The 17,607-nt window shown below is 52.6% G+C and overlaps 3 protein-coding genes across 15 annotated transcripts in view; 1 reads left to right on the top strand and 2 right to left on the bottom strand.

Annotated features, from left to right (window-relative positions):
* Window positions 1–156: 156 nt before the first annotated feature.
* Window positions 157–6,128, bottom strand: GAL3ST4 (galactose-3-O-sulfotransferase 4). Of its 2 annotated transcripts, none has more exons than XM_015085731.3 (4): window positions 5,986–6,128; window positions 4,533–4,843; window positions 4,049–4,352; window positions 157–1,599 (listed from the first exon to the last, which is right to left on the bottom strand). In XM_015085731.3, the coding sequence occupies exons 2-4, from the start codon at window positions 4,655–4,657 to the stop codon at window positions 565–567; spliced, it is 1,464 nt and encodes a 487-aa protein (XP_014941217.2). In that variant the 5' UTR covers window positions 4,658–4,843; window positions 5,986–6,128; the 3' UTR covers window positions 157–564. The 2 variants fall into 2 exon arrangements, with proteins under 2 accessions (XP_014941217.2, XP_053068902.1); XM_053212927.1 differs by having other exon boundaries at window positions 4,533–4,634; window positions 5,986–6,103.
* A 550-nt stretch (window positions 6,129–6,678) lies between these two features.
* Window positions 6,679–13,544, bottom strand: GPC2 (glypican 2). Its single transcript, XM_027042129.2, has 11 exons — window positions 13,341–13,544; window positions 13,057–13,255; window positions 12,234–12,392; window positions 11,596–11,918; window positions 10,768–10,848; window positions 9,811–9,973; window positions 9,462–9,592; window positions 9,092–9,256; window positions 8,847–8,986; window positions 8,579–8,751; window positions 6,679–7,582 (listed from the first exon to the last, which is right to left on the bottom strand). The coding sequence occupies exons 1-11, from the start codon at window positions 13,383–13,385 to the stop codon at window positions 7,323–7,325; spliced, it is 1,839 nt and encodes a 612-aa protein (XP_026897930.2). The 5' UTR covers window positions 13,386–13,544; the 3' UTR covers window positions 6,679–7,322.
* STAG3 (stromal antigen 3) overlaps window positions 13,249–17,607 on the top strand; it is a 31,184-nt gene continuing 26,825 nt past the window's right edge. For 3 of the 12 annotated variants that reach the window (XR_008294478.1, XM_053212923.1, XM_027042125.2), the window contains exons 1-4: window positions 13,726–14,095; window positions 14,783–14,944; window positions 16,287–16,389; window positions 16,781–16,897. Coding sequence is in view for 11 of the 12 variants with exons in the window: in XM_053212923.1 (XP_053068898.1) it covers window positions 14,793–14,944; window positions 16,287–16,389; window positions 16,781–16,897 (372 nt within the window). In the remaining variant the exon portion in view is untranslated. Of the gene's footprint in view, window positions 13,454–13,721; window positions 14,096–14,782; window positions 14,945–15,401; window positions 16,390–16,780; window positions 16,898–17,607 lie in introns of those variants that run through there. The other 9 variants (XM_053212924.1, XM_053212921.1, XM_027042127.2 and 6 more) reach the window with 7 other exon arrangements.

Raw genomic sequence — 17,607 nt, 5'->3', positions numbered from 1 at the left:
GAGGCGGGGTCCGGCTGGGGTTAGGCTGCAGTAAGAAGGCTTTAGGGGAGACAAGACAGGTTTCTTAGAGAAGAAATATTAAAAGGACCCCCTGCAACTCCGCTTCTCCCGGGAAGATGGAACATACCGCCCCCTTTCCACCCTACATAATGCAAGTCAAAGGTTCAAATTATTTATTCATTCACAAACATTTCACAGTTAAATGAGCATAGTCTGGAACCAAATAATTCATAGAGAAATGGACGCATTATTCCAACCCACAAGTTCCAAGTTATTTCTGGCTTACTCCATGATTTGCTCCTTCAGGGGACTTTTGACAGTGCAATGGGGACCTGCCAGGGGTTTGGAAAGGGGAAGGGGCAAAGTTGGGGGGAGGGGTACTGCTGGAATTCCTCCACACAGGCCGGAGGACTTGGTGCCCACATCTGTGCAAAGTTCCACTCATCGTCTAGGGCACAAACATGCTTTCAGAGGGAAACAGAAACGGCATCTGGCTGCCCCACACTCATCATGTTTGCCCTTGTGGCTTAGCTGCTTTTAAGCTAAAACTTAGTAGTCTAATGGCTACGGGGAGAGTAGCCTTGAAGTCTTAAGGGGCAGAGAGACTGTTGAGGGAAATTGCTTGGCATCTAGCTTGTCCTTGTACTGTAGCTCAGGGGTAGCCAGGCGCTCACACTCCTCCTGGTCTGGGAGGCTCAGTCCACTCCGAAGTACATAGCCCAAAACCTTACCGGACCCAAACTGGAAAGGTCGGAATCGACGGTCAGTGATATATTTGGGGTCTAAAGCCTCACCCCCCACTAGACAATGTTTAGCCAGGGCCTCTCGGCGAGCCCGGAGCTCGGCCACAGCACTCTCCAGCCGGCTCTGGCCGTATTGATTGATCCGTGCCCACAGACTGTGGTTGAAATGAACGTAGAGAGCCCAGTCCAGGTGGTTCCAGGCTCGGGCCCGTGCAGTCAGCTGCCTGTCCTCAGCAGTCAGTCCACCACTGCTGACCGCACTTCTGCCCTGCTCACCTCCAGCCTGGGCATTGTGCATGAAGCCCACCACATCATCTAGACCCCAGCACAGGGCATCTGCCAGTAGAACCAGTGACTCATCAAAGTACTCGGCCACCAAGACCAGGTCAAAGACAGAGTCCAGCCAGGCCAGACTCCACTGGATGAAGGATGAAGACCCCAAATCCAAAGAGGCATGGCTGGATGTCTGGCTGTGACCACCAGCAACTGTAGGAGCAGGATGGAGGAGAGGACTGGGATCCAGGGTATAGTGGGCTCTCAGGCCAGCACCAGAAGGCAAAACATTCAGCTGTGGGGATTTGGGGTCTCTAGAGGGATGAGGATTCCCTCTCTTGGTCTTCATCTCTGGGGGGAAGGGGAGGCCAAAGTCAAACCAGAGTAAGTTGCGTGCATAGTGGTCCCCACGGGCTCCAGGCCGGTAGAAGGCTCGAGGATTGGCCAGGAAGGCAGCCAATGATGGTGCCTTGCGGAAGGCTGATGAGGTGGATTTATAGTAGGAGAAAGCAGAGCGGGCCAGAGCTCCTGGGTCTCGGACAATGGAAAAGAAGAAGCTGTCAGAGGGCATGACCTGGAGTACCTGTGGAGGAGAGAAAACAGGCATAGGGAGAAAGAAGTGGACCAGGAAGAAACTAAGAGCGTGCCCATTGCTGGCTGATTCCCTAGACTCCTCAAACCACCTTCTTAAAGCTCTGCTGGGAACCCCTATCTTCCTTCACTAACTGACAAATCTTGGGCAAGTTACTTAACATTTCTAAGACTCAATTTGCTCATCTGCAAAATGGGGATGATCATACCTTACCAAATGATTATGGAGGTACAGGAGATAAGGATATGAAGGAACCTGGAACGCGGGAAGCTCCTTGAGAACATTAATTTCCTTGGGATTTTTTGTGTGGCTTTGGTCAGAACCAAATCTCTAAGAATCAAACTTCGTGTTCACTTCTCCAACAAAAACCTATTAAGTGCCTACCCTGGGACTCTTGGTCACAGTTCCAAGAAAGGAACTGGCCTCAGGCCTCTTCCCAGAGTACCAGTGGGTCACTGGCAGCAAAAAGGGAGGAAAGGGGCCAACCATAATGCTGTCTCAAGTATAGGCATCAGGTGGGCAGGCCAACCCCAGGATGGCCGAAAGACAGGGTATTTCTGGGGCTCCTAGGCATCTAGGAAAGTAAAGGACACCCCTGGACTGGGCACTGGGGAGCTATGGACACTTGGTAGGCTGCTACCCTGAAGCCTGGGACATGTGACTCAACTTCTCAGCAAGAAGGGAGGTGAGACTTGGGCTGAGTCACTCCCTAGCATGGTCCTACAGGCACATACACATCAGAACCCATCTCCTGGGCTCCCTGAAGGGTTTCTGCCTCTGAATACGGCTTATCACTGAAACTAACACCCCTCACAACAACCTCCAATCTGCTCTGCTAATGTGGGCATGCCCACAGAGCACCGCCTGTGAACTGAGTGTCTCTTTGAAGGCAGAGGAGAGCAGTGCAAAGAACAGTCTGTGGCATCAGGTGAACCTGGAATAAATCCCAATTCAGCCATTTACCAGTTGTGTAACTTTAGGCAGGTTATTGAGCTTCTCAGAGCCATCATTCCTGCATCTCAAATCTGGGTTAACGCTTACCTTGAATGTGGGAGCGCATGGTACTCAATGAATGGTAATGACAATGAAGGTCAAAAACCAGAGAAGCCTGCCTGAAAGCTCATTGTCATCATGTCACTCCCAGCAGTGACCCCCCCCCCCCCCACTGCCTTTTAGGTCCCACACATACTCCTCAGCTGCTTTCTCCAGCTCTGGCTTCATGGGAGCATCTGGGGTTCTGCCACCTACACACATTTCCCCTGTTACACACGTGCCACCACCACCACCACCACAGCTTTGCTGGTGTTCTGCTTCCTCTAAAATACCTGATATTTAAGGGGCACCTGGGTGGCTCAGTCAGTTAAGCGTCCGACTTTGGCTCAGGTTATGATTTCGCAGTTCATGAGTTTGAGCCCTGCATCGGGTTCTGTTCTGAAAGCTCAGAGCCTGGAACCTGCTTTGGGTTCTGTGTCTCCCTCTCTCTCTCTCCGCCCCTCCCCTGCTCACACTCTGTCTCTCTCTCTCTCAAAAATGAATAAACTTAAAAAGAATTTTTTTTAAATACCTGATATTCTTACTACAAAGTTCTGTCAAACCTTTCCTTAAAACTCACTTCAACAGAAAGCTCCACCTCTTTTGCTGAATCTTCTCCCCATAGTTCCAAATACAAACACACATATGCATGCACACATGCCAGGGAAGGCGCTTTGACTTTGGAGCAGACGGGCCCAAGCTCAGATCCTAGCTCTGCTGCTTTCTATGAAGGAGGCCAGTCACTTTGGCTCTCTGAAACTTGCCCTCTTCATCTGTGTAATGGGGACACTTATAATGCCTTTCTGGCGAGGTGATGGTGAGGTAAGAATCCAGCACTCAGTAAGTATTCAGTAAAAGTTCCTTCCCTGTATGTTGTCATTTGCACATTGATTTTGTGTGTCTGAGAGCTCTCAGGTTCCTGTGTATGTATGGATGAGCTCGTGAATGCACGCACATACCTTCCCCTTTAGAACTGGGGAGGAGGGGGTCAGGACCGGGCTAGGGCTTGGCATGGAGCTGATTCTCAATATCTGGCAGAGGAAGGTAGTCAGAAGGCAGTGGCTGAGCAGGGGCCCTGGTAGTGTTAATAGAAAGGGCCAAGAAGAGCAAGAAGCCCCTGGAGGGAGAGTCTGGGGGGTCAGAGTTGTCAGGGCACTGATACCAGTGGGGTAAACTGGCCAAGGAAAGAGACCAGAAAGCTCCAGGTGTGAGAAAGCAGGACTTTGGCTACCAGAAACTACTAGGCAAGAGACAGCTGAGGAGAGGGGAATAGGAATCACTGTGACCCCCATGCCCAACTTTTGGGTGAGGACCAACTTTTGCCTGGGGCCTCCTCCCCTGGTGGTCTTGACCACAGGCCTGAGACCATCTCTCTCCAGTCCCACCCACCCCCTTCTATGCCCCTCACCTCTTTCAGGTTGAACCTCATGTGATGACAGAGGATGTGGAAGGGGGACTTGGTGCCTCCACCCTGAGGGCGGTAGCCTTTGACCCGAGAGGCCTGGAAAAGCCTTGGGTAGCCGAACTGGTAGCGGGCAGGGAGGGCAAAGCGCAGCCCGTGTCGGTCCCCGTAGCGATGAAGCAGGTTCAGCACAGAGCTGCTCCCAGATTTGTGCGTCTTCAGGAACACAAGTCGCTGCCGGGGTGGGCAGGATGAAACAGCTGATCCCAGGGATGGGGCCAAGGGCTGTCGGAGTTGCAGGCCTGGTAGCCTGGGGAGAGATGGGAGGGGAATTTTCCTGTCCCTCACCAGCAGGTGAGTGGGCATCTTGTGGAGCAAAGACAGAGGACATGGAACCTCCTCTGAGTCACCAAGAGTCACAGCCCTAGGTGGCATGGGGAGGAGCAAATAGGGGACATCTATCAGGCATTGGGACAAGATGGGAACTCACCTCTTCTGGAAGGGACCCCCCCAGAGCTGGAGGGCAAATCCGATGGTCATGAAGACTCCCAGAGCCAACCCCAGGCTCCGAGGCCCCCAGAGGCGCATGGTCCTGGTAGGAGACAGAGGGCCCATGTGGCAGGTGAGGGTGATGCTATCGAGGGACAGGGCAAGGGCCAGTCACAGAGGCAGAGACAGCTTGAGACAGCCGTGCAGCCGTGGAAGGCGCTGGTTGGAGATCGGGGGGTCATTCCCCAGGCCTGCTCGCAGCCCTGGTTGAGTCTGCCCCCTGAGTTAGCAGATTTTTGCCTCTGTCAGCGTCTAGAAGGGAAATGAGGGGGAAAGGAGGGGAGTCTAAGGAGAGGGTAAAGCCTTCTCTCCTGCTGCTACAGCTCATACCAGGAGTGGGAGCCTGCGGGGAGGGGCATGTGCTCTCTACACCCAGATGTCCCAGGTGGCCCACAAGTACTCCTCTGCCATCAGTCTCCAGTTTCCCCAGACCCCCACCTGCAGTTCTCCCTGAGCCTCAGGGATTCAGAGGGGAGGGGAGAAAGACCAATCTGCTCATGTGACAGTGAGATGGACATCGGCCGGACGCCCGGCTTCCTCGTGAGTTCCTCTGCCTGTGACAGATGGGGATGAAGAGCCCCATTCTGAGGCCAAGAAGGCAGCCATAAGGAGGGAATGAGGGTCAGACAGGTACAGGGTGCTGAACCCAGGGAGGTCAAACTATAGGAGCAACTTTGTCACGGGTAGGAGTTAAAACTCGGGCATTTCTTTTCTCTTCTGAAACGTTCTCAGCATAAGGCAGACCCCAGTGTATGAAAAGCTGGGGGAGACGGGTGACTTATGAAGCTCAGATCCCCGGACCCCCCCCAACACCCCTGTGCCCGCTTTCCAATCCCCTCTGCACCTAGAGAAGATGGAGAGGGTGGAGCTGGAAAGAGAGAGAAAAAAACTCTGCGACAGAAGGATACTGAAAGATACAAACATCGAGCTTCTGAGTTCCTCCCCGAAGGCCCCAGCTTCCTAATCAACTGGGAGTCTGGACCCACCCCTTCAGATTACAGCCACAACCAAGGGCCACAGCCCTTCCCGACAACCCCTTTCTGGGACAAGCTAGGAGTGACCCCAGGTAAGGAGAACCCACACTTGCTACCTAGAGACCCGCCCCCTCTGGCATCACCCCCTAATTCCCTCCCCCAACACAGCCCCCAGGATCCAGCACCGCACCGGACTCCCTCCAGTGTCCTGATTTCTTCTATTCCTTCCATCCATCTCTGTCTCCTCCCATTACCCCCATTTCAGCCCTGTGTCCCCTCCAGCTTTGGTGACCGCTCAGTCAGTCGCCAGCCCTTTGTTGGCCCCCTCCGAGGTTCTCTCTGTGACCCCCCCCAGGTCTCCCCCCATAAATTCGAGAGTCCCTCCACTGGCTGCGGCCTCGGCTTCACTTGCCCACTCACCAGCCCACCTGAAGAGCAGCAGGGAGATCGGGGTCTGGCCCTCCCGCACGCCCCAGCCACCGCCCGGCTCCTCGCTGTGCTCAACTTTCCCCACAAACTTGCTCCGCGCCCAGGCTCCTCCCCCTCCCTCCCTTTGTCCCGCCAGTCCCTGCAGCTGCTCGGTCTTTAATTGTGTCTCTGGCTCTCCCTCTCTCTCTCTCTCTCTCTCTCTCTCTCTCTCTCTCTCTCGGCATCTTTCCTTCTCCGTCAGGGCACCCAGCCCGCCCTTGGAAGACAGCACTTCTACCCTCCTTTCACGCTTAGGAATCAATTCTACCTTTTCCTTTTTGCTTTCTTCAGAACAAAAGACTCATTCAGGCAACAGAAAGAAAGAAAGAAAAAGAAAATAACAGACGAGTTGAAAGCAGACATTGTCAAGGACATGACAAGGTAGCCCCAGGCTGACACAGAGAATAGGGGCCCCCACCCTGAAGGCAAGGGGCAGTCTTGTGATATTAATGATGCCTCAGGTTCAGAAAGAATTTTGCCAGTCCCTACAATTCTCCCCATTTTACAGATGAAGGTGCCCAGACCCAGAGGGTAGACAACTTGCCCAAAGTGAATGACAGGGGGCAGGTTCCAAGAGAGGCCAGAAGCCTCTGCCAGGAGCCTGGGCTCAGGGAGGGATGTTAGAAGTACAAGGCAAACACAGGGTCCAATAAATTAGCTGTTTATTTGCAGAATAAACACTGAATCAAACACTGAAACATGAAATGGTGAAGCTTGTGAAGGATGTGGATGGCAGAGGTCATGAGAACAGCCCTTTTTCAAAAAATTTTTGGTATTGTAGTTTAAGAAATTGATAACTGAGAAAACTCCATAGAAACCAGGCCCACAGATCCTGACATCCTATTCACACACCCCAGTCCCCTGCCCTGCACCCCACCAGCACCCAGCTTGGTCCCTTTGAGACAGAGTGCCCCACCCCTCCCCACTTCCAACTTCCTCCAAACCCCACCCCCAACTGCAACTCTAAAACTCCTCCCCTTTTCTTTGTTGGGGCTGACAACTTGCCCAACATAGAGGTGTGCTTGGAAAGCACACACCTTCTTCCTAAATAAATACCCCCAGCCCCTCCTCCCCAGATTGTAAATGAAAAAATAAATATTATGAACACCCACCCACCCCCAACCCACCAATGGTAATCTCCTGGATTTGGGGCCCCAGCCATTCACCCAAAAAGTCCCTTTCTCTACCTCTCTGCATCCCCCTTCGACTCCTTCCCAGACCCAGCTGAGGGAGAGGGGGAGGAGGGGAAGGGCCATGAACCCTTCTGATGCTAGGGCACCCTTCCCCTGTTATCTTGGTCCAAGCAGGGCCAGGGCTGAGAGGAAGAGAATGAGGATGGGTTGGGTGTGAAAACCAACAGATGTCCCCCCAGTCCTGCTCCTGCCCTGGTTGTGGCGGACAAGGACACCTCCTCCTTTGCCCCCAGAAGTGTCCCTTCGAGGAGGGCGAGGCAGCCGGGCTGGGGGGGCCACAGCTGCTGCCCCAGCCATCCAGTCATCTGCATAATGCTGTCCCTCTCCAGAACCGCTGGCGTCCTCCTCCTCCTCATCTGCAGGAGGGAGAGGATCAGAAACAGGGTTGGAAAAGACATAATGGGAGACAGAGGAGAGAGAGAGACATGTAAACGGGGAGGAAGAGAATTTGAGATTAAAAAAAAGAAAAGGGGTGCCTGGGTGGCTTAGTCAGTTAGGCATCTGACTTTGGTTCAGGTCATGATCTTGCAGTTCATGAGTTCAAGCCCTGCATGGGGCTCTGCACTGACAGCTTAGAGCCTGGACTCTCCTTCAGATTCTGTGTCTCCCTCTCTCTTTGCCCCTCCCCTGCTCATGCTCTGTCTTTCAAAAACCAATAAACATTACCAAAAAAAAAAAAAAAAAAACCACACACACACACACACACACACACACACAGAAAGGAGAGACAGGGAAGAGAGAGACACAGATAGATGGAAGTTGGGAGGTGAGAGAAAGTTAGTGACAGGAAGGCAAGGAGAGAGATCAGACAGACTTGGGAATGAGAGACAATGAGACAGACACAGAACAGAGGGATGGAGAGAAGATAAACAGAAAAGACAAAATAGACATGCACAGAAGCAGCTGGCAGACAGAAAGACTGGTGTTGGAAGAGAGAAGGTGAAAGACAGAGACAAACAGTAGTAGAGAAAAAAATGAACGTCTGTCCGTGCGTTGCTTCTCTGGCAAACTCTACCTTGGGAGTCTGCTCAGTGGCTTCCCACCTGGCTTCCCTGCCCTCCCCAACGATCCACAGCCTTTTGCTTACTCTAAGAGGTTTCCCGCTATTCTGTAGGAATGCTTTGGTGTCTCCCCACTGGACCGTGAACTTAAGGATGGAGAGCCTGTCATCAGTCTTCTAATCCCTCACCTTTGAGGTAAGCGTTCAGTACACGCGTGTTCAAAGGAGTGAGAGAATGAGTAACTGAGTAGAGACCGGGGGGAGGGGGGGGTTCAGAAAGCAGTGGGCGGGCCCAGACCCGAGCGCTGAAAGTGGAGCTTCGAGAGGCTCTCGGGGAACCCGGGGCTCTCACCCCAGTCCTCCAGTTCCATGTCACGTCCCAGGGCGGCCGCCCTCATCCTGGTCGTGGCTAACCGGAGCTGCAGCCGCCGCCTGCGTGTCTGGACGTCAGATCTCAAGGATTCACGGTCCAGCTCTGGGTTTTCGAGCTGCTCCAGGGAACTTGCGACCACAGGCGACAAATACCTGCCGGCAGAGCAGCCCCGAAGGCTCCCAGGCTCCCGCCAAGCCCGCCCCGCCCCGGAGTCGCGTCCCACCCGCCAGCTGCCGCCCGGTCTCACCGGCCCCGCCCAGCTCCTGTCCAGCAGGGCGCCGCCTCCTGCGAGATGTCCGCCGCCATGCGGGGGTTCGCGCACACCGTCAGGGCCAGCCCGGCCCAGAAGCCCCTCACCCGGCCCAGCCGATCGCGGAGTTCCCACACCTGGGCCAGCAGAGAGAGAGGCTGGGCTGGAGCGCACCCCCCCCCACTACCCACCCAGCCTGGCTGCCCCGTCCCTCCCCCGCCCCTCCCCGGCGCCCCACTCACCAGGCGGTTCAGGCTGGTGCCTGCGGCCGTCGTGGGCCTCTCCTCCTCCGTCCCCGCCGCCCCCGCCGCCGCCGGGGTCCAGAGGCGGCTCACCTCCTCCCGGGGGGCTGGGGCTCGGCGGGCGCGGGACGGTGCCCTTTGGGGATTCCCGCATTCCCGAAACACCTACCGCCCAGGGAAGAGACCCTCTCCCAGTCATCCTGCGGTGAAAGCCACACAGTGTCCCCACTCCCAACACCCCCAGTATCCCTGATACCCCACACTGTCCCCCCACTCCAGGCCCTCACCTCCTGTATTCTAGCTGACACACCCACACTGTCTTCCCCCTGTCCTCAGTTTGACACTCCCACCTTTCTCACAGCCCCTGTACCTGGGCTGACACCACTGCACTGTTTTCCTGCAGATACACCAAACCCTCTGAGATCTTCACCCCAATGGACTGGGCTGCCAGTTCAAAAGAAAAAGGGCCCTGGAGCTTCTCGGCCAGGAACAGGAGACCATCTTGAAGGAGGGGAAGACAGAGAAAGGGTGCTATGAGGGACTAGATGTCCCCACAAATCCTCCCGACCTGGGTCTTGGAGGGAAGCAGCAAGGTGTTGGAGAGGGCAAACTTACATGAAAGTTTCTTCACTCAATAGGGTTTAAAACTCCCTCCCCAGTCCACCCGGAAAGCATCCAGAACACAAACAGCCCTCCCAGACCCTCCTGAATCCCCTCACCCAGATAGGCCCCCCAGTCAGGATCCAGTCCCTGGCTGCTGAGACAGCCATGGGCCACGTTGAGGCAGAAGCCCCGGCAGGGTGGCAGCGAGGGGACACCCCGACAAAGAGGACAGCCGGTCAGACGCATCACAGCCTGCCTACAGCCTTCGGACAACGGCATCTGAGGGCAGACAGCAGGACTATGTCATTCACAAACACAGTAGCTGCACTTACACAAGTTTGGTGTTGGACAGAGCGAAATCAAATACATACTCCACCCCACCTTCCCTAGGCTCTCTGTGGAGAGCTAGATGTGAATGTCTAGGGTTGCTGACCCCATGTGGCAGCAGGTAAGACCTCAAAACTGCCAAAGGTCTGATGAGAGAGGTTCCTAGGGGCCCAGGCTATAGATACCGCTTCTTGAAGGGTATGGAATTAGAGAGACAATGGGAAGAGGGGTCTGAGAAAAGGTTCAAAGAAAAGAGTAAGCACATTGTGGCTGGGAAGAGAGGAGACTGGGGATGCAGGAGGTAAGGCTGGGAGGTCAGGGAGAGAATGGGTGGTGAAGAGAGGGCTTTAAAGGCCAAGGCAGGAATCTGGCCTTCAGTAGCAGGGGAATGGGGAGACACTGGGTGGGGGGGGTGGGGGGAAGTGGTAGAGGCACTACTTCAATCTCAGGCTGCTATGGAGATAAACAGACCACCAGAAGCTGGCAGGGGTGGGGTGGGGGGAGTCATCAGAGAGCAGAAGAGAGTCAGAGAATGGAAGGAGATCATGGATCATGACACAAGGGAGACTTCACTCCGGCCTCCCCCCCCCCCCCCCCGATTTACCCTGGATCCCAGAGCCTTGGGGCTGATATGGGAAGGCCCCATACCTCTCCAGTCAAGCTGTCACTTGACTCTTTCTCATAGGGCTTCTCTTACTTCTGCCTCTCCCTCTCTAGGCCCTGCCCACACTCAGGTCCCCTCTAACCTTAAGTGTTTCGCTGACCACATCTCTTCCGGTTTCCAGGCCCTGGATAAAGGCCCGGGCAGCCACCAGGGCCCGGGTTATCTGGGGTAGGGGAAAGAAGGTGAGAGAAACCACAGGGTCAGTCATGATTCAGGCAAGACAGGGACCAAGAGACTGAACCAAGGGCACAAGCACTGGGGGGCCAGGTTTGTGGAGTTACGTTGGGGTAGTTAGGAGTGTCAGGTGGTACAGGGAAGCAGGTTCAAAGGAATTGCAGTCTAGAAGGATAAAGGGGAACTGGTCTTAGGAAAAGACAGAGAGATCGTGTCTGGTAGAGCCAGAGCTCTACCACTGGCTCTGAGACCTTAACTTCTGGGAGGCTCAGTTTTCTTACCCATAAAATAGGGATAATACTTTCTACCTCCAAGGGTTATGACAATTAAATGAGATACTACAGATGAAAGTCTGTCTCAACTATTAAGTGCCTAATTCATGTTTAGTTGAACCAGAGAAAGTCAAGATATTAGGACTGAAGCAGTTGGCAGAAAGGTGGCTAGGGGCCAAGAGCAGGTGAAAGGGTCAGGGATTTGTGTGAAATTAGGGCACCGGATGAGAGTGAGGGAGTACCCAGTCAAAGGAGACCAGAGAGCATTGGGTCAGGCAGAGGGGACTGGGGCTCAAGCTAGGGGTCACCAGGTCAGAGACGTCTGCCATGCAGGATGAGGAGATCACCAGGTCAGGGGTGACTGGAGCATGAGGGGGGTGGTCACTGGGCCAGAGGTGAGTGGTGCACAGCTCAGAGGTCACCAGGTCAGAGGTGGCTGAAGCTCAAGCCTCGGGGCCTCTCACCTGCAGGCGGAGGCGGCGGGGTGCCTCCCCAAAAGGCTTCAGAGAGTCATCAGGAGAGGAGGCGAGGCGAGTGAGGCAAAACAGGTAGTCGGGGGAGAAGATGTAGTGTGGATGCAGCAGGGGGAACATTTTCTCCAGGAGCTGTGCCCAGAAATCCACCAAAGCGTCCTCTAACCCCTCACCGGACCTCTCATAGTAGTCCCGCAGCCGAGAGAACAAGCCAGTGAATACAGGGGCGTGCTGGGAATACAGGTGGCCGTAGGAGCGGTGGAAGAGCAGGGCCAGAGAGTGCTCAGATGACGAGAGCATCTCCCGAAAAACCTCTGTGGCAAATGCAGAGAAAGGGGTGTGAGTTGGGGTGAGGCCAGAGAAGGATGGAAAATTGGAAGGGCAGAGGCAGGAAGAGATGGGGATTGGAAGAAAAAAGATGAGTGCGTTAGAGTCTCAGGAACTCTCAAGAGACCTGGGCAGGCTGGGAAAGGGGTGGGGGACAGATCCTGGAGAGGAGGCTGAAGAGAGGCTAAGCCAGGGTTCGGATGCCTTAGGGATGAATTAGGGAGTGAAGACATGATGTTTGCTGGGGTCATGAGCACAGAGAGGAGGGGTGAGGCCAGGTGTGGGGACCACCAATTCCTCACCATCAAATTTTCTGTGCCGGGCAGCCAGTGTGTGAACCAGGAATGAGCCGCTCTCCTCCACCAGGCCTCTGAAGGTGGCCTCAGTCTCCCAAGTCAGCCTCTGCTCTATCTCACTGGAACAGCAGGTGTACTCCTGGGGACAGATCCGAAGGTGCTCACCTGGACAGAGGAGACATAGAAGAATGGGGTGGGGGAGAGCGCTAGCAAGAATTTCCTTCCTTCTTCCTCTGTCTGGGAGATTTTCCTTTCTCTTCTACTTGTCTGGTCTGTTTTCTATTGTCTATCCCTCAATCCCACCTATCCCCTCCTTATTGTCCCATCACCCATCCCAAGTCGACTGCCATTAGTCATGGGATCAAATAGTGATGGGCGAAATGAATGATCAGAGTGTCCTCAGGTGACCCTCCCCAACACTGCACACTTCAGGCCTCTAAGGACCTACAGGGACAGCATCGATGGAAGAATGGGATTTGGAGGGGTGGGGTTACTAGGTAAGCAAGAAAGTATTATCATAGAAGGCGCTCTTAGAAACACCGAAGGGAACAAATTGAGATGTGAAGAAACAAACACGGGGGGGGGGGGGGGTGCCAATTATTAGAAAGGTATTCCTAGTGTGAGGGTGGAGTAAGAAAGCTATTATGTGAACAAGAGGATAACTGTGATCCTAGTAAGTTCAGGAGAAGAGACATTATTGGCATGACAATGGCATGAAAAGATTATTATAACGGTCATTCTGAAAAGGAAGAGTTATTGTGAAGCGGGGGGGAGCCGCCCCCGCCCCCTCCCTCGCCCCCAATTCTTTAGTCTTCCTCATTCTCCTCACCTGAGATCACTGCGGGAGGGAGTAGGCTTAAGCTATATCCCCGAGCCCCCAGCACCTGCCGGGTCTCAGTGCAACTCCGGGTGACCTTTGCCTCACTCCCGGGTCCAGGACCAGGACCGGGACACAGAGACAGCAGCAAAAGCAGAAGAGATGGCAGAGCGAACATAGCTGCTGCAGCCCTGGTTCTGCAAAGTGTGTCCTAAGAAGGAAAGAAGAACAGCCCGAACTCGGGAATCCGGTTCTCTGCCGCGCGACCGCTCCCCCGGCCAGAAAAAGAGCGCGACCTCAGAAAACTGAACACCGCGCACGATAGCAGGACCAAGCGGCATCTGCGGAGACAATGGGAGCTGGGAGCCGGACAGGGGGCGGGGTCCGAGGCGGGGTCCCGCCAATGATGGTAAGGAGCGGGCCTCAGGGGCGGGGTCGAGGGAGAAGTTAAGCCAATGTAGTGGGGAAGCTCGTCGGGGGGGGCGGGACTCGGCGAACTAAAGAGGCTGGTGGGGGAGGGGCGTGGCCTTTCTTGGGGGCGTGGCTATCCTGTTCGAAAGGCGGGGCCTGGGTGGAACCCAGCCTATGGCAGTTGAGAAGCCAGAGTGAAGGGGCTACAAGAAGTCTAGTGCGAAGCCCGACCAATGGAGGGGGAAATTGGGGGCAGCGGGGGCGGGACCGAGGTGGAGCAGGGCTAAAGCCAAGGATCTGCGCGCCTGAGTCCACGTGACGGGGCGGCACGCCAAAGAGCTCGAAAAGCTCGGGCTGCACGAGGCTGCTGGAGCAGCGTGACTGTAACGTGGTGAACACGAGCTCGCACACGCCCAAGCCTCGCGACAATTTCCAGTCCTGGGACGTGCCGTTGAGCTCGCGTCTGCGCACAACGTGTCTCGCGCCTTCCCGCGTTTTTCTGGATTCTTCCACCACCGGAAGAGAAGCAGCCGGCGCCTGTTCTGGTCGCGGGGTGAAGAACGCAGAACCCCGAGGGAGCCAAGGCTGTGATCTTTCCTCATCCCTGATCAGCCAGACGTCGCTATTCCAGGCTCAGACAGTGAGGCTCCTCTTTGACCCAAGAATACGCCCTCTCCCCGCACTCCCGGCCCTGAGAGAGGAACCCACCCTCCCCCAAGCCTCAGTGGCTTCCTCCACAGAAGCTAGGAACCCCAAGCCCCAGGCCCCAAGAGACTGACAGTCACTCCCGTCATCGATTAGGAAGCTCCTCAGCCCACATGCCCCAGGGTCAGTCAGAGATACCATCTGCTGAAAAGTGGAGAACGAGAGTTTTCCTTTACTCCCTCAGTGTTTCTGCTCCAGTTCTAATGGTGACTGCACCCGTAAATCGTTAAGTGCTTCCCATTCCATTCTATGTGGAATCAGGTTCCAGCCTGAAAATGAAAGACTGGGGTTTTGTTTGTTTGTTTGTTTGTTTTCAATTTGTACCGCTTGAGCTCGTCTCCTTTGCACCAGGCAATCTACGTTTCCGACGCGTGCAGAGAGGGGTCTGCTTTAAGCGGCTCTGGTGTGCGCATCGTGGCGGCCTTGGAGAGGATTCCAAACGCGCGGCCGTGATGTCTCTAATCCCCAGATGCCTTAGGTCAAGACGGTCATTTTTTTGTGCGCATCCACACCCCACCCCCGAGTTGCAGAGCACTTCCCTTGGAAAGGAAGGGGATGGTCAGAGCTGAGACTGGAGATGTGGTGGGCTAGAGGCCCTTTCCTCTCCTCCTTACTTCCGCAGCTCGACCATCATGCCTACGCTGCGGTCCTCCTCCTCCCCAAGCAGTGTGTCCTCCCCACTGCGGAGAGCGTCGGGAGGCGGACAGAGGGTCTTGTCTGCGTCTTCTAGTTCGTCTGTCAATATGCCCTGTGGTGACAGGGACTCGGACCAGACTGCAGAGGGGTGAGTGGAGTCGATGAGAACTTGTTGCATTGCCTGGCCTTCTCCCACAGTGGGGGCAGCTTTCAGCTCTTTCTGCCCCTCTGTGTAAACATTAAGAGATGCACTCTCAGAGCAGTGACTCTGTCCTGCTTTGCTAGCTAATTGGGTTTTTCTCCCCCCTGCCGTACATGTTGTAGACATCAAAAATAATATATCCACTTCCAAATCTATCATCCATTTGTCCAAACTTTTCTTGCATATATTTGTATGCTCAGCATGTACAGCCTCTATTGGGAGAGGGGAGGTGGGGGAGGGAGAAGAGTTCTTTGTTTGCTCCTGACAAATAGTATATACTTGTTGGTTGGTGTGTGATCCTTTATTTGGGGATTTTATAAACAGGTTTGTCCATCCTTCTCTATTATCATTTACCAGCTTGTTTTGTGAAGGTTATAATAATACATCTTTTTCATCTTTCCAGGAATAAAATAACCTCATACAAGATCTGATTTATCTCCTGGTTATTTTTTAATTGGCTTCCTCTGACTCATTACTATCAGTGCCACTGTTGGAGAGAAGATTATATCTATGTAATAAACTTAACTCTAGTCAATACAACTTACAAACTTTTTTCAAGGGATGAAATTTAACTCTAGGCACATATTAACATCCAAGTTATATATGAGTAATATGCGACTTACCAGGCCAGGCTGATTTTTCGCCACAGCAGTGATCCCTCTGCCTGTTTAAGTGAATATCACTTGATTTTCTTATTCAGAGAGAATATTAGGAAAAGGTTGTCCTTCACCCATCTCAGTTTCTCATTTTTCGTCTTCACTGCTCTCTTCAAGTGAAAGCTTTCTTTTAAGATTTTTGTCTCTACTCCTTGTAACAGTAAACACATCTCTTATTTTTTTTTTAAAAAGACTTTATTTCACTTTGAGAGAAAGTACACATGTGCATGAGCAGAGGAGGGGCAGAGGGAGAGGGAGAGAGAGAATCTTAGCAGGCTCCACACCCAGCATGGAGCCTGATGCAGGGATCGATCTCACAACTGTGAGATCGTGACCTGAGCTGAAATGAAGAGTCAGTCACTTAACCGACTGAGCTACCCAGATGCCGGCTAAAGATTTTATTTTTAAGTAATCTCTACACCCAACAGGGCTTGAACCCACAACCTCAAGATCCAGAGCCACACACTCCACTAACTGAGCCAGCCAGACACCCCAACACATCTTAAGAAAATGTGAATATATTTTTCTCACAGAGAAAGGGCTACAGTCAGAGACAAAGAAATACTAATTCATTTACCCTTGTATATAAAGACTGGGGTGTTGTATCTAAGGAGAACCACATTCCCTCATAGGGATAGTGATTCTTTGTCAGCTGATGAAGGCAGTGACTTTGAAGACAGCCTGAGACACAGTGTGAAGAAGAGAGCAGCAAAACGACCACTCAGGACAACCCCAGTGAGTCAGTCCATTTTGTTTTGCTTTTGAATTTGGTCTGGGAAGCAGCAAAAGAAAACCTAGAAAAAGCCTCAGATGATATGTTTGATGAAAGGATAAAATTTAAACAGCATTAAGGGACAGAAATAAGAAGAGGGCAAATTTTGAAGAGAAAAGATAAGAGAAAAGGGTAGTAAGGGCATAAAGAAATAGAAATGGGCCTAAGGGACTTTTTTAAAAGAGAAGAAAATAATAAAGTTCACAATATAAGAATTAGTTATTTCAGATCTCAGTAACTCATACTCTGCTGTGAAATTGGCAGCTTAAGCCTACTTGTGTGACAATGATGAGACTAAGTGTTAATATCACTTCTACTTTTTAAGGATATTCATGATCTCTTTATACTTACTAGGTGGCCAAACATCCAAAGAAGGGGTCCCGAATGGTACGTGGTCATGGCCAGAGAGACTCAGAACCACCAACCAGTGATCTTTTTGATGCTGTGAAAGCTGCCAAAAGTGACATGCAGGTAAAACGGTGTCTCACCCTCTGTTTCGTGATACTATCTCACTCTTTGTAGGATAAAAAGATAAGGACAAATGTTTACAAAATTGATTTAATGTGGACATGTTAGGGAATATAACCTATATCAGGAAAGAGAGATAAGACCATGGAGTGAATCCTTGGAATGATGTAAGGGAGACCTTGGATGAGAGAGAATGCGCCTTTCCTAAAAGTGTCACAGAACAAGGTGGATTTTGCTTTTATTGACTGACGGAGGAGGCAGGCAGAGGCATTGGATAGTCTAGAGAGGAAATGGTATGGGTGGCAACTTGTTCACCCTTGTGACTTTTTAGCTCCACTTTAACAGTTACACCTAATCCTTTTTTCTCTCTCCACATTTCTTTTTCCATAATTTTATTGTAATTCTATTATCATCTAAAAGTGTAGAAGGCTCATGTATAATTTTAAAATTTTGAATGATCACCCAGATCTCTAGTCCCACCTCAAGAAATGAAACATTAATAGGGCCACAGTAGATCTTCTCTCCACCTGACTGGCCCCTACAGTCCCCTCACCACCCAGAGATAACCACTAGAGTAAATTTTATGTTAATCATTCCCTTGCCTTTCATTATACTTTTGTCACCAATGAATGTGTTTTTTTTAAATAAGTGAGCAGTTCTTTATATGTATAGTCTTCTGTGACTTATTTCGATTGTTTGAGATTTAGTCATAT

This window comes from Acinonyx jubatus, chromosome E3, assembly GCF_027475565.1.
Source record: "Acinonyx jubatus isolate Ajub_Pintada_27869175 chromosome E3, VMU_Ajub_asm_v1.0, whole genome shotgun sequence".
Lineage (NCBI taxonomy): Eukaryota > Metazoa > Chordata > Mammalia > Carnivora > Felidae > Acinonyx > Acinonyx jubatus.
The sequence above is the reverse complement of the archived record's forward strand: the minus strand, read 5'-3'. Positions and strand labels throughout refer to the sequence as shown.

What these genes read in the sequence shown, in the direction of transcription:
- GAL3ST4 (XM_015085731.3), bottom strand. Translation starts at nt 4,657, where the DNA reads ATGGGCCCTCTGTCTCCTACCAGGACCATGCGCCTCTGGGGGCCTCGG. An exon ending in GGGGGTCCCTTCCAGAAGAG is followed by an intron (nt 4,353 to 4,532) that starts GTGAGTTCCCAT and finishes ATCTCTCCCCAG; the next exon opens with GCTACCAGGCCTGCAACTCC. An exon ending in TGAGGTTCAACCTGAAAGAG is followed by an intron (nt 1,600 to 4,048) that starts GTGAGGGGCATA and finishes TCTCCTCCACAG; the next exon opens with GTACTCCAGGTCATGCCCTC.
- GPC2 (XM_027042129.2), bottom strand. Translation starts at nt 13,385, where the DNA reads ATGCCGCTTGGTCCTGCTATCGTGCGCGGTGTTCAGTTTTCTGAG. An exon ending in CCCGCCGCCTCCGCCTGCAG is followed by an intron (nt 10,849 to 11,595) that starts GTGAGAGGCCCC and finishes CCCCTACCCCAG; the next exon opens with ATAACCCGGGCCCTGGTGGC. An exon ending in CATGGAACTGGAGGACTGGG is followed by an intron (nt 7,583 to 8,578) that starts GTGAGAGCCCCG and finishes TCCCTCCTGCAG; the next exon opens with ATGAGGAGGAGGAGGACGCC.